The sequence below is a fragment of the Abramis brama genome (genome assembly GCF_963993115.1).
Source record: "Abramis brama genome assembly, chromosome: 22".
Taxonomy (NCBI): Eukaryota; Metazoa; Chordata; class Actinopteri; order Cypriniformes; family Leuciscidae; genus Abramis; species Abramis brama.
The window spans coordinates 27105556-27120567 of record NC_139984.1 but is presented as its reverse complement, the minus strand read 5'-3'; the positions used below and the strand labels follow the sequence as shown (position 1 = coordinate 27120567).

Here is a 15012-nt window from a genome sequence, read left to right as displayed (position 1 = left end):
AAATTACTGAAACAAACTAACACTAAAATGAAAACTAAAAAAAATAAGAATAAAAGTTAACTCAAAACACTTAATACGTACTATAATTGTATAAAAGTACTATAATAAATGTCTAAAATGTCTAGTAGTAAAAAATATCTCATGAACTTTTGCCGTCCCCGCAGGCGTTGATTGCGCAGTCTGAACAGTTACAGCACGTTGCTTTTGCATCTTCCATATTTCCTGTGCTACGCTGCAGACGTGTTGGGAGTGGCAGGCGCTGGTAAATGAGAATGTCTTGCTGTTACATGCGATTTATCAAAGTCTTCGCGCGCCGCAGCTCGGCACGCCGCAAGACTCTTGAACTCTATTTAGGGCACAGTTAGGTAAACCCACAGTGATCTTGGCTGTCATAGCTTATGACAAAAATCAATAGCCAAACCAGTGTGTCCAACAAAGGCCTGCCTGTGCAGTACTGACTGCAGTGGAGATTACAGCACTCACATGACCTGCTTCGTTAGCGTGCGCGTGTGTGTGTGTGTGTGTGTGTGTGTGTGTGTGTGTGTGTGTGTGTGTGCAGCCTTTTTATGTGGGACACGAAAATCTTCCCTTTTCTCTCTCTCTCTCTCGCTCTCCGATTCCTCCTCTCTTTTTTTAAAGCGTGGCATAAATCCGGGAGATGAAAATGTCATGGAGCAGGTTCATTTTGCAAAGAGGTTTTGATTGCCATGCGCGTGTAATTGATTGTTCCAAGGACAGGGGGAAATCTAGAAATGTCATAACAGCCTCTGCTTAGGTCTCTCATGCTGCTAGACAATCAATGAGAAGTAAAAAGAGCTATCGATCCATGCACGGCAAAAACTGTAGCCTGAGACGGCAAGGAGATCCGTGGCGAAAGTGGCACGGACCGCCAGACCTGTCAACAACGCCTCAGAATTAGAGGGTCTCCTGCGACGCTAGCGTTACCTTTCGCATATTCGCGGAGGGCCGGAGATGTTGCAGCTGGCTCCCTGCTCGCCCGCTGAACGGATCGATGATAGAAATGTTACTGCTACGGGGGTAAATGTTTGATGATGTGCTGATAGAAATATTAGCATTAGGGCAGGCGGGGAAGCCGGCAAACAATTCGGGTGGCATGGAAAACTAGAGAGTGACAGGAAAACTTCTTGCACAAGGACTGCCTGAATGTTACGTTCGTTCCTTGAACTAATGCAGATCACACCCCTGACTGAATGCTGACTGACAGATTTACCCCCAACAGAACCTCACACGTCTCAAAGGGGATGATTAACCCACTGCAGTGGCACGCTAAAAGGACACGTCCACCAAGAAAACCCCAACGCCTCGAACGCCATGTTTTTAATGGTGTTATTACTGTTACCCCTGTATTAGTGGAGAGTCTGTGACTGTGAGTTTCACTGCATTTGTGTGAGCTGTGTCTAATTCTGTTGCCGCAGTGGTTAACGCACATGATCTGGAGCACTGCTGCTCCGCTAGATTTGGTTTTAGTAGTGGTGACCTGACACAGTACAAGAATGACTGTTTATTGTGTTCATGTCCCTGTTAGCATCGGCCTTATTTGACTAGAATCCACCATTGGTGGCATGAGTTTGATTGGACACATGGCCTTAAAGGGATAGTTCACCCAAAAAAGAAAATTCTGTCATCATTTACTCACCCTCAAGTTGTTCCAAACCTGAATGAGTTGTATTACTCTGATGAACACAAAAGAAGATATTTTAGATATTTTGAAGAATGTCGGTAACCAAACAGTTGATGGACCCCATTGACCTCCATAGTATGGAAAAAGAAAATACCATGGAAGTCAATGGGGTCCATCAATTGTTTGGTTACCGACATTCTTCAAAATATCTTCTTTTCTGTTCAACAGAAGAAACTCATACAGGTCTGGAACAACTTTAGGATAAGTAAATGATGACAGAATTTTCATTTAATTTCAACAAAATATAAGCAAAAATATTTATTTTACTTTGCTAGCTAAGTATGATTATATGATTAGTTGTATTTTATGATACAATTTTCTTTTAATTTAACTATTACATGTATTATATTTATAAACTCGATAACTATAATACAATGTAAATGACATCAGTAATTGGCAGAGAGGAATACACATTTTTTTTATATTAATACTTTTAATAAAAATCAAAGAAACTTACACTTGTTTAGGTAAAGTTAAATAAATTAATTAATATTTATTAATAATATATTTGTAATATTTTAAAATATCTGATTATACATGGCTAGCATATTTTTGTTGCCTTGATGATCAGAGTTTGTCTTTTTATTTGTATATATAATTATATATTATACATTTAATCTCTTTATAATATGTTTTAGAGGCCGATAAAGATCTGTTATTTTTCACTTTTGCTCAGTGGTCATTTATTTATTTTAATGCATTAATAATTAGCATAATTTGTACCTGTTTTCAATTACCTATTTAGAACAGATGTATGACCTGTTGGGGTCGTGACCCACTATTGTAAAGGGATAGTTCACCCTAAAATTAAAATTAAGTCATCATTTACTCACCCTGGTGGTGTACTAATGCCGAATGCCATTCTTTATTTTTCGGACCACAAAATAAAAAAATAAAAAAATGTCCTGCTCGCGCTTATCCATATAATGGCAGTTAATAGCGACGGGCATCAAGCTTAAAAAAACATGCAGAAGTATTACAGAATGCAACACATGATTTTTGGGGGGGTAATACAATAAAAAAAAAATTTTATGACCAATGGCCGTTGGTCTTCTGTGCTCGACTGCGCATTTATGACTCTCTGTTAGCGGCGCAGTTCACTCTCGCTCAGAGAAAAGCACACAAGTTTATCAAGATTAATAAAAACACAACATGAAATACAGCGCCTATAAATCCCAAAAAAAGTATCCATGTACTTTCTTTACTGAGTTGAATATCTCCGGACTGGAACTCTGTTTGTCTGATGACAGTCAGAGGGACAGCTGACAAATGTGAACGCGATAACACATTCTTGTTGCGATGAACACAACGGTTATACTGTGTTCACCTCAGAGAAGAAGGTACATGGATTGTACTGCATGTTATGTTTCGTGTTGTTTTAGTCTTGATTTCTCACAACTTGTGTGCTTTTTCTGGGGGAGTCGGAGTGAAACGCTGCACTAATAGAGTCTCAAGAACGCACGTCACGTAGCCATGCACAGAAGACCATAGAACAACGCCAGGGTGAGTAAATGATAACTTAATGGGTGAACTATCCCTTTAACCCTCTGAGGTCTGAGCTGTTTTCTGGGCCCTGGAGGTGTTCTGACATGCTCTGACATTTCTGGTTATATCTGTTACTTGTGACATTTTCATGGCTAAAGTCTAATTACACTGTATTCAGCACAAACTCTGCTACAATAATATATCAACAGCATGTATGTAAAAGTTTGTAGTTTTGAGATAATGACATTTATGCGTGGTTTTTGAAAATACAAAAAAAAATTCTCACTGAAATAAGGCCATGAAACCCATACTGATTATTTCTTCACAAGACTTTTGAAAATTGTATGACGTAGCCTAGAATATTTGCTGCAAAACTATGTGAAAATCACCCTGACTGCTCATTCAGATAAGACAATATATTGATTTAAAATTTTTACGACGTGTTTTGCGTGAAAAAGCCTTATGCGAGAGCTCATTAATATGTAAGCTTTTCTCACCTGAGAAAGACAAAGAACCTCCCCTAACGGCCCTATTAGGAGCTATCAGGCACCTATCATTCTGAGCAACCTTGCACAATACTGTAAATGAGGAGATTTAAAAAAGAATGGCTTTTAAATTGTTTGGATTTATTTACAACACAACATAATCCAAAGATACACAACAAATGCCAAAAAAGCACTTCAAAGACAGAGACCTTTGTGCCATTCCTAAAAACACTGTACATACCTTTCATTTCCAAGATTTTCACTTTACCATGTTCACGTACTGAGACTCATGTGAATGTTGAAGTCCTCAGTGGCATCTGGGACCTGAAAAAAAAAGTGAACATACTGATATCAAGAGAAAGGCCTGCACGATTTTGGATTTTGGAATATTAGATTTTTCTGGTTAAAATTGCTTTTTAAAATTCCTTTTTAAAATTCACAGAATACACACACACACACACACACGTTTCCAACGATATATAATAAAATGAACACCAGGTTTGTTGTGCCTTGTAGGCATAAGGTATATGCGCAGTGCGGATAAAATAATAATAACAATAAATAACCTATAGCAGCCTATAAATCTTTTTTCAGTATTTCAGTAACAACTAAGCTAGAGAAAAATATATTGATTATCATGTTACTTCAAATGTTTCCATCCGTTATGATGATATGAAATGAGATAATAATAAAAACATGAAGCCGTTTGGTGCGTTTTGCTTTCATCCAAAATATGATACATTCAAACGCGATCGCTTGCAAAATATGATACATTCAAACGCGATCACGCTCAAATATAAAACATTATGGTTACCATAAACATATCTATGTTTGAGCAGATATCCACAAACACAGTAAACACGGGTCTAAATATTATAATATTCCCCATATATCTAGCAACAGTTCAACTGCAACGTGACATTTATGCAACAATAACAAACTAGGCTATGTAAGAATTTCTTACCTTATCTTTCTTGTCTTCAGATCGCGTTCTTCTTCTTCTGAGGTAGCCTAAATCCAATGTAAGCTCAGGCACGTCTTTCAAACTCGACGAAAAGTGAAGTGAAGTGTTTTGTTGTTGAGGTAACGAGCGCGTTCGCGTTCCATGTGGAGATTTGCATGTGAATATCTTTTGCGCGAGTAGGCGTGGCCAAATTAACTGTAATGAGCAAGCGTTTGAGAAGCTGGACATCTTGTTGGTTTTATACAAATTACGTAAACAGAGAATATTTGTTTACGTTTTGAATCCGATTATTTAAAAGTACACACTTAAATGTTTATAAAGGTATATGGCTCATAAATGTGTGACAAGTATTCGCTGAGTTTTGTTTCAGTTTATAGACGTGCTCAAGAAAAAAAAGTTCACCGCGACAGAGAGGCAGAACGCACACCCTGTTTATTTTCTTTATTTTACAAAAGCACAATGTTTTGATTTGATTGTAAGTGGACACATACAAAAGGAGAAATATCACAGATTCTTTTTTTATATTTCTTTTTTCTGTATGACCATAAATGATGGAGTAATTTAAGTTTATAGTGCTACAATGTGGAGAAAATCCGGCAAAACGCGCCCGCGCGTTTGCCGACCTCAGAGGGTTAAGAACCGCTGGTTTTGACAAGTTGGAGCTGTGGTGCTCAATAACTTCCTTATGCTTTTTACTAGATCTTTCAAAAAGCCAAAAAAGAAAAATAAATGAGCCCATTCCCAATGAAAAGTCTAAAAGTTATATCTTCTTAGTCATTTCAATTTTTCTGTGTTAGTTTTAAAGGCTGGTTCAATCAAGAGTTGAACAGAGATGTCTGATGGATCCTCATTTTGAAGCACTGTATTAAATTACACTTGCATATTACATTTTTCAATGCTTTTTTTTTGTGACGCTCAACTTTTTCGCTTCTTTTTTAATATCACACTCTTTTAACTGTCTTTCATTAACTCCTTAAAAAAAAAGAGGACCCCCTATAACTTCATTTTGGTGCATGAAATTTCAAGCCAGCACATTTTTTTCACTAGTACATTAAAATGAAGGTGCCAGAGGAAATGATACAGATTACACTCACTTTGATCCATCAAAGTGCAAAATCAGTAACTCATTACAGTTTTTGTAGGTTTAGAATACGGTTCATCAAAACGTCTGACACCATTGTGCAAAAAAAGCAACTTTAAATCCATCACTGTCTCTTTTACAATTAAAAACGGTTTTGTTCCAGCCTTTGATCACACTTACAGTAATAAGAACAGACTCTTAAGAAAAAAGCATAATAATAGCGCTACTGTATATATGAATCAGATGTGAAAAGCGCATTTAATGCTCTCGTTTCTCTTCGCTCTTCTGCAGCCATTTGGCTGGGAATCCGGCAGCTCTTTGAAATCCAGCTGCCGCTGTGTTATGCCAGGAGTCTTTCCCAACGGATTAATGTTATAAACACTTAGTGGCTGATTTATGATGGACACCTTTGGTTTTTTGACCTTTGAATATCCCTGTCTGAAGATATAAATTTGTTGTGACACAGATTGGAGGGTTTACAGAAGTTTATGACATGCTAAATCTCTGCACAGGCGTGCCAGTGCCTCGTTTTGTAAGCCTAGTTGGACCGACGGCTGTTTTCATTGCTCTGATATAGCGCAGAGAGCCCAACAACCGTGCGCGGGCCTGCGGCGTACCAGCCTGCTAACTGTGCCTCGCTTCTCCGAGAGGTTAAATGAATGAGGTGCCGTACTTGCACGATTACAAAAAGCATTCATGTATGCGCTGCTTGGACCAAATCAAAATAATGCATATTGAATATTACTGAAATTAATACAAATGGCCCACGTCGGAGATCAAATTATGCTTTGGTTGTTCTATTGGCTCAAACATCAATAACAAAAGAGGGGGGGGGGGGATTCGACTGCTGCTGGCCTGCTCGTGTGGCTGCGTCCTTATGTCGACAGTAGTGGATTATGGGAAAGGCTGGTGTATCTCATGTCTGTGGGAGTGGTGTCCTTGTGTTTGATCTTGTACTCCGAAATCCTGCCGCTTGGCAGGGATCACAAGTTGGCTAACACAAGCTCCCTGTTACAAATGGGTAAGGAAGCGAAATGTAACCATTCTTGAAGGGATTTCGGAGAGATCTGGGGCCTGGAAGGTTAACATGTGCCTGTGGTTGTATTAATGTGTATCCCAGATGCTCGGAGGATGGAGAAATTGGAGCCCGGGGAACAGTGACTGCAATAATGCCACCCACATTAATCTATGAAACGGGTGCCTTTTCCAGCTTGATGAGGTTTATAAAGTAAATCATTTCAAGGTTTTATCAGACAGATAATAAGTATTGCAAGTATGCTGCATTGCATTGTTCGAGCTAAATTAATAAATTTTAATCATGTTATTCAGCAAGGAGGACACATACATTTGTTTAAACGTGACAGTAAAGACATTTGTAATGCTTTCAAATAAATGCTGTTCTTTCTATTCCTCAAACAGTTTCCACAAAACTATGAAGCAGCACAACTGTTTTCAACATTGACAACAATCAGAAATGTTTCTTGAGCAGCAAATCATCATATTAGAGTGATTTCTGAAGGATCATGTGACGCTGAAGACTGGAGTAATGATGCTGCAAATTACGCATCACAGGAATAAATGACATTTTAAAATATATTCAAGCAGTTATTTTATCACATCTAGAATAAAATACAGCTTAAATGAATTGTGAAACAAAGTTAAGTTGTTTAAAAGACAATGGTGATTTTATGCATAACAATTGTGTGTCAAAATACTGTAAAATTAGCAAGTATTTTGTTTAATTGTTTTGAAGTGTAAGGACATGGTTTCCAGGCTGAGCTGATCCAACAGCATGCCCAAGTTATGAAACATGCATTAAACCATTTTAATTGCTCTGAATGAGACACTCCTCAGACCTGTCCTGGTTTTTTATTAGGTTGAAGAGTATTACATGTTCACTAAAATGTAGTGTGGTTGACTAATGCATTTTTCATTTAGCCGTCTATCTTTCATCCGCAGTCCAAATAGCCGTCGATTGATTCCTCCAGGTGTATGGTGTCATGGTGACTTTGCTTGTTTAGATTGTAAATACTCTCATGGAACAGCTATCGTAAAAATCTCATAAACACAAGAGATATGCAGAAACATGCCAGTCTCTGAAAAAGTGTGTTGCACCATGACTTAACTATTTCGTTGTAACAGAACGGGGATTGTGCAATTGTGTACAGGAAGACAAGGTTAATTTCAGTCTCGAAATTATAGTAGTTTTTTTTTTTTTTTTTGATCCCACACATCCTGTAAACAATGTAAAGCTAAGCAAAGACTACACCGCTGTCTGTCATGATGCCAGTCGACTGGCTGAGTGATTACAAACAGTTGAGACACCGCAGAGAAGCCATCCACACGATCTCACTCCTTTTATGTCACAACTATATATACACATTGCAATACATAAAACATTATTCTCCTCTTGGAATAAGCTAGTGCATGAGCACATTCTGGGATGCAATCATCCGTCGTAGTCAGTCATTTGAGAAATCTTCATTGCGGAAGGTCAAGGTCGTGGCATGTCGGGAAACTTTTGTACCGGCACGTCGGGCCCCTTGTTTGAGGGACCCCATTCTTTGGGAAGGCTAAATCCCAGCTCCATCTTTATCCATTTGCTGACATCAGTTCACCTCCAGGCTTCCTCCTGAGGCACCTTTGAAATATTGATAAAAAGTCTTATTTTCAGAATCCAAAGGCACAGGACATGGTGAGGGCTACACAGCGTAGCACTTTCAGTCCTCATATTCGAGAGTTGCCCTCATTGAGCATCACCAGCTCAAAAAAAATATTAACCACATGAAAAGCAAGTGCCTGGCCTGGGCTGTTAGGTCCTATGTATATTTAACTGAGCACATCTGTGCGTAACAGCACTTGAAATTCAAAGTGCTATCAAATATGTGGTCATAAAATATAGATGATCTTGATTTTTCGTAACCGCAGCGATTGATGTAATTGACGGACTTGGATATATTTTATATTAAGTAAATAATACAGTACGGTTTAAGAAGTGATGAAAGATTTAGGAAATGATTCTGAATCTAGTCAATAGTGGTTAATTTGTAGCCAGCACATATTCAGGAGGGATCAGAAGGATGCCAGGTTGCATTTAACTATTTTTAACTTATCTGCATTTATGCGGCCTTATGATGTTTTTGCCTCGTTTTGAATGAGAATGATTGACAGTAAATAATAACTTTTTAGACATTGTGAACTCACTTTTTAACCGTTTAATGCTTTAAAGTGAAATATATCTTCAGATCAACTTTATCGCATGCAGACTCCTTAATAGATTTAACTTTAGGTTTTGAGATGTGCAGGAATCAACTTGACTCCTATCAAATTATAGTTTAACAACTCAACTATTGCGATAACGCTCATCACCTAGAGAAAATCACCTTTTGTTACTCTGCACCCATACAGCTGTTGTAAACAGATGAAAACTAAGTCAGTGACTTGTGACTTATGAATCACACATACTGCCAAATTGCCCACTATTACCAAGAGAAGATTACAGGCACACAAGCTTCTGTGAGGAAGGATTACAATGCTACAGAAGGATGACAGTACTGCACACTGATTTCTAATAATAAATGACATCAATTTCGTTTTTGTACAGTATTATCCTGTTTTTTTTTTTTTCTTCTTTTAAATCTCTAATGCTCACATATGTATTGTATATACACTAAAAAGACATTCAGAGTTTGATTTTTACAGTTATATCTTGCATTTCAATAACTAATTATAGAAAAATACAATAAAACATTATTCTTACAAACTGAAGGAAAGTTTTCTCAGGAAATATCGATATATGTGATTATTTGTGATTCATCTCATTAATCACTGTATTACAGTTCGGTTGACAGCACTAACAACACTTTTTCTCTGTCTCTTCTGTTTTCAGCATATGAGCCAGATGATGATGTCGGTGTCCAAGAGTCGATCACAGGGGAGGAGGGCGAAAATGAAATGCAGACAGAGGAGGAGAATTCTGAGAGGCCCACTTCCAAGGACAAAGAAGACAAAGACATAGACAACAAAAGCAGCTACAGCTTCCAAAACTCTCCGGTCAGTGTCCTATCCAACCAGGAGGTTGAGCTGGAATCCCGTCTGAGCGATGGCAGTGACAGACTGTCTGACTTTAAGACCTCACCACCAGGAAGTCAGAAGGACACAGAGAGCCAGAGCTCAAAAGTGAAGGATGACATGCACAGTAGCCTGGAGAAAATGAGGGCTGCCTATGCCAACTTCCTTTCAGACTCCTACTGGTCAAAGATTGGACTAGATTTGAAGGTTGCTAACACTGGCAGCAAAGCAAACTGTGACAGCACCAACGGGAGCACCAAGAGCGAGTTTGACTGGCACCAGGACGCACTTTCAAAAACCCTGCAGCAAACGCTGTCCCCGAAACCTGTGTCAAAGCCTAATCTATTCAGCTCTGTCCACCTGTACAGGCAAAGTAGCAAAGCGTGCGGCACTGTCTTTACGGGAGCTAGCCGGTTCCGCTGCAAAGACTGCAGTGCAGCGTATGACACCCTGGTGGATTTGACGGTGCACATGAACAAGAGTGGCCACTACCAGGATGACAACCACAGCAGGCAGAACATCGCCTCCACTTCATCATCCAAGAACCGGAAGAGGAACCTTCAAGACATGGAAGGCAAGGAAGATGCACAAAAGGTGCTGAAGTGCATGTTCTGTGGCCACTCTTTCGAGTCTCTACAAGACCTAAGCGTCCACATGATCAAAACAAAGCATTACCAGAAAGTGCCTTTGAAAGAACCTATTCCAGTAATCACTCCAAAATTACTCCCACCAGCAAAGAAACGTGCATTTGAAGCCACGAGGCCTTGTTCGCCTGACTCCACCACAGGTTACAGTGAGGCACAAAGATTGTCCGGCCTCGCCAATGCTCCCAACAACCGCTATGGCTATCAGAACGGTGCTAGTTACACATGGCAGTTTGAGACATGCAAATCTCAGATCCTTAAGTGCATGGAGTGCGGAAGCTCCCACGATACACTCCAGCAGCTTACCACTCACATGATGGTCACCGGCCACTTCATTAAAGTGACCAATTCAGCCTCCAAGAAAGGCAAGCAACTAGCCCTCGATCCTCTAGCAATAGAGAAAATGCAGACACTTGCTGAACCAACAGTGAACGAACTCGAAGGAGAAAAGGTTTCTCCGAAAAGCACAGCATCTGGTGACTCTGAGAGGGCTACTCCGAGGGATATGTCACCAGACAAAGCTGAGAAAAATGGAGACAAGGACGACAAACAAGATGAGGAGGACCGGAAGTCCGCTGACGCCTGTTTTAAGTATCCGTACTTGCGAGAAGAAGACCTTGAGCAGGGGTCCAGTGGAGGCGGTGACATTCTCAAGTCTTTAGCAAATACGGTGGCTTCGGCGATCAATAAAGCTCAAACAGGGACCCCCAGCTGGAGCGCTTACCCAAGCATTCATGCTGCGTACCAGCTATCAGGGGTTATCAAGACTGCCTCCTTTTCCTCTTCCCCTCACATCCAGCTCAAGCAGAATCTCAACCACAAGCACAGACCCATCGCACCCAAGGGAAAGTTCTATCAGGGTCTTAGGGGACTTGAAAGTTTCCAGGGACATCACAATTCAGACATTAAAAAGGAGAGGAGTGGCGCATCTGACGGCAAAGAGAGCCAGAGCAGTAGGTTTGATCTGGCGGAGAATGATGACAGTGATTGTCAAGATGATGATTCCTCCTCTTCAAAGCTAGATGCAGACTGTGTAAGTGAAGAGAATGACACAATCAAAGGGAAGTTGAGCCCAGCTTTCTCTGACAGAGGGAACCCATCACCTAGCCCCCCTGCCAGCAACGGGCACAGCAGTTCTTCAGAGCTTGTCAACGACTCCCAGGAAGTCCTTAATATAAACCCTCTAAGCGCACTACAGTCTGTCTTGAACAATCATTTGGGTAAAGCAAACAAGCCCAGGCCCGAAAGCTTCCTCTCTCATCGCACACAATCCATTTTTTCAGAACTGAGTAGAGGTTTAGAGAAACCAGTTTCAGCACTCTCAGCATCTGCTGCCATCAGGACCAGCAATAGCTTCATGTTCACAAATGACGACCAGCCAATAGACTTGACAAAATACAAACAAAACAAACCAAACTGTTCCCTCTTACTGCAGTCCTCCACTCCAGTGCACCAGAAACATGCGCTCTCCGACATTGCTGACATGGTGAAGGTTCTTCCAAAAGCCACAACCCCAAAGCCCTCAATACCAGCGAGAGTGCCTGCTATGAAGCTGGAGACAGACGTGCGACGATTCGAAGACGTCTCCAGTGAGATGTACTCGGTTCACAAGCGTAAAGGTCGACAGTCCAACTGGAACCCCCAGCATCTGCTCATCCTTCAAGCCCAGTTCGCCTCCAGCCTTTTTCTAACTTCGGAGGGCAAGTATCTCCTCTCAGACCTCGGCCCTCAGGAGAGGATGCACATCTCCAAGTTCACCGGGCTTTCCATGACCACCATCAGCCACTGGCTCGCCAACGTGAAGTACCAGCTTAGAAAAACGGGAGGGACCAAGTTTTTGAAGAACATGGACACTGGCCATCCGATCTTCTACTGCAATGACTGTGCATCGCAATTCAGAACGCCCTCTGGGTTTATATCCCATCTTGAGAACCACCTGGGTTTCCAAATCAAGGACATGAACAAACTGCCCATAGAACACCCAACTAAAATAAAAGAGCCCGAACTTTCAAAGGCGCTCAGTGCCCGGCCGACAGATTCGCAGATCACAGAAGAGGAATCTGACTCAAAGTTCAAATGCAAGCTTTGCAGTCGGACATTTGCCAGCAATCACGCGGTCAAACTTCACTTAAGTAAAACTCACAGTAAATCCCCTGAGAATCATTCACAGTTTGTGGAAATGGACAAAGAGTAGCTTTGTTGATTTTTACTACTTGTAGTTATATTGTTGGTAAATAACTGTAATTGCTCTGCTTTTATAAAACACGGGTCAAATTGTCTACTTTTTTTTTTTCTTCCTCCTTTTTCTTTCCATAATGTTTCAAGTAGCATTACGTAGAATGCTTAAACTTCAACTTCAGAATCAACATTTCATCATATTAAGGACTAAATGGACACACTGGCTGGGTTAGAATGAAGTGTACTGTTAGAAAATAAATAATCATAAAAAGATTAAGAATACATTGACGTAAGTCTTTGCACCCTGTTCAAATGCACCACCAGTAATGAAATGTATTACTGCTTGAGACATAAATGCTGATGTTTGCATGCAATAGCTCTGGCTATGACTACTATTTATTTGTATGATATGGCAAGTTTTAACTGTATTACGTTTAACAACAAATTGATCAATGCATTAACTGTAATTTGCAGATCTGATCATGTACTTGTGTGAACACGCAGGTGGTCAGACAGGTAGCCAGACACACATTAAAAACATTTACTGAAATGTACAGTATATTTGCTCTGTAAAATGTTTGTGTCGCAACGATAGAACAGAAAAGCACTTTAAATAAAAGTTTAATCACGTTTAGGCGCAGATTCAGTGTGTGGGCTTACAGATTTGGACAGGTTTGACACAAGGAAGTCTCACATTAATGTATATTTAGCATTGCAGAAAAAAAGTGTCTCATCGGGAAATGCTTAGTGAGACAAAAGAACACTGCACCTTTTATACCATTACAAATAAAGCATTAACATTTTCTAACTGTCTACAAGTCTTCACTTCAATCCAGAATTGTAACTTACACTGTTGTTTTGAAGTATTTTTTCAGTATGTTCTATCTTTCTGGGGATTTTTTTTATTACATTTACCATGTACAGGAAACTGGGGCTAGTTGTCACAAGGTCTCAGAAACCATAAGATTTAATTAAAGTAAAAAGTTAAATTAAAATTCTGTCCTCCAACGTAAATGAGTGAATAAGTGAACACAATGAAACCTACTAAAGATAGAACTGTGTTTTAAAATGTAATTCAATTCAATTCACATTTATTTGTGAAGCGCTTTTCACAATACACATCATTTCAAAGCAGCTTTAGAGAAAATGCATGAGTTCACATTACAATTTAGACTGATCTGTTATCAGAGGTAACTGTTTAAGTTATGTATTTCAGAAATGTACATGTAAAAATCACAGTTAGCTAAAAATGTACTAATTTAAACAATGTAATAATTTAAGGCAGAAACAATGAGCTCACTGAAGTAATGAATACTTGTTTGTTAACATGATTATGACATATAGAAAATTGTAGCATTGGTGCAATAAATTTACACAATTATTAATTTGAAGTACAGTATGTGTTGGTCAAAAACCTTTAAACCTTTTATTTTTTTGCGCTTTTGTGAATTGTTTTGTAGTTTTAATGTTAAGTAAGCTTTTCAAAGAATATTTCATTCCAGATTGCACTGACACAACTTACCCCATACAACTAAATGTGTTTTGAATTAACTCAATCTTTTTGTGTTTTTTTCTGGGAAATTGTGGAATTGTTCATTTTTTTCATTTCATTTTTGTAGCCATGACTAAATAATCTGAGAAATACTAACTCGAGTAAAACAAATATGACAACTAGCTCCAATCTCATAACATTTGACCCTGATGATGTCACTTGGATATTGAGAATCGCATATGAAACACCTCAACATCTTCCCATAGTACCAAAACGATGAAAAATGATAATTGCCCTCTAAACTCGTAACATTTTATGCGTTTTCCTTATTTTTTCAGCAATCAAGCCACCAATTACCACTCCCCATCGTATCTGTTTTATAACAGGAAAGTGACATTTGATAGTAAATGGGAGAAAGAACCTGGTGATTTGCGCATCCTGACACCGTCGTGCCCTCCATTGTTGGAAATGAGCAGGCAATCACGATAGCTCATCAGATGACTCCTAATGCAGTTAAAGTATTCCGCAATAATTCCTCCTTGCATTTATAATTACAGCCATAGAGCTCACACCTCAGTGCACAGATTAAAGCCATAAATTATTTAGCGCCTTGCCTCACCGATGGATTCCTGATTCCCTCCGTTGAGCCATTATGCTTCAGAATACCAACTTCCTTTAAATGGAAGCCTGAGGATGATTTAAGATAGGCTGAACAATATGACAAAACGAACGCAATATTCCGGTCATTTGTGTTTCTTAATTAAAATTGAGAGTGTGCCTCTGAAGTGTCTCGTCAAATGAAAGCGTGCCACGGCCGCGGTAACTCACAATTGAGTCATTTAGCCTTTGCAGCTAATGGTGAAATTTGAAATGACCCTGCCACTGGATGGGCACGTGTGACGGGGGAACA

General features: G+C 39.5%; 1 protein-coding gene across 1 annotated transcript in view; it reads left to right on the top strand.

Moving 5' to 3' along the window:
* The window catches only part of tshz2 (teashirt zinc finger homeobox 2), a 56117-nt gene extending 42699 nt beyond the window's left edge, over nucleotides 1-13418 (top strand). The window contains exon 2 of the mRNA XM_084099299.1: nucleotides 9607-13418. Within this exon, the coding sequence (XP_083955425.1) occupies nucleotides 9607-12626 (3020 nt within the window). The 3' untranslated portion in view covers nucleotides 12627-13418. The remainder of the gene's footprint in view (nucleotides 1-9606) is intronic.
* Nucleotides 13419-15012: the final 1594 nt, after the last annotated feature.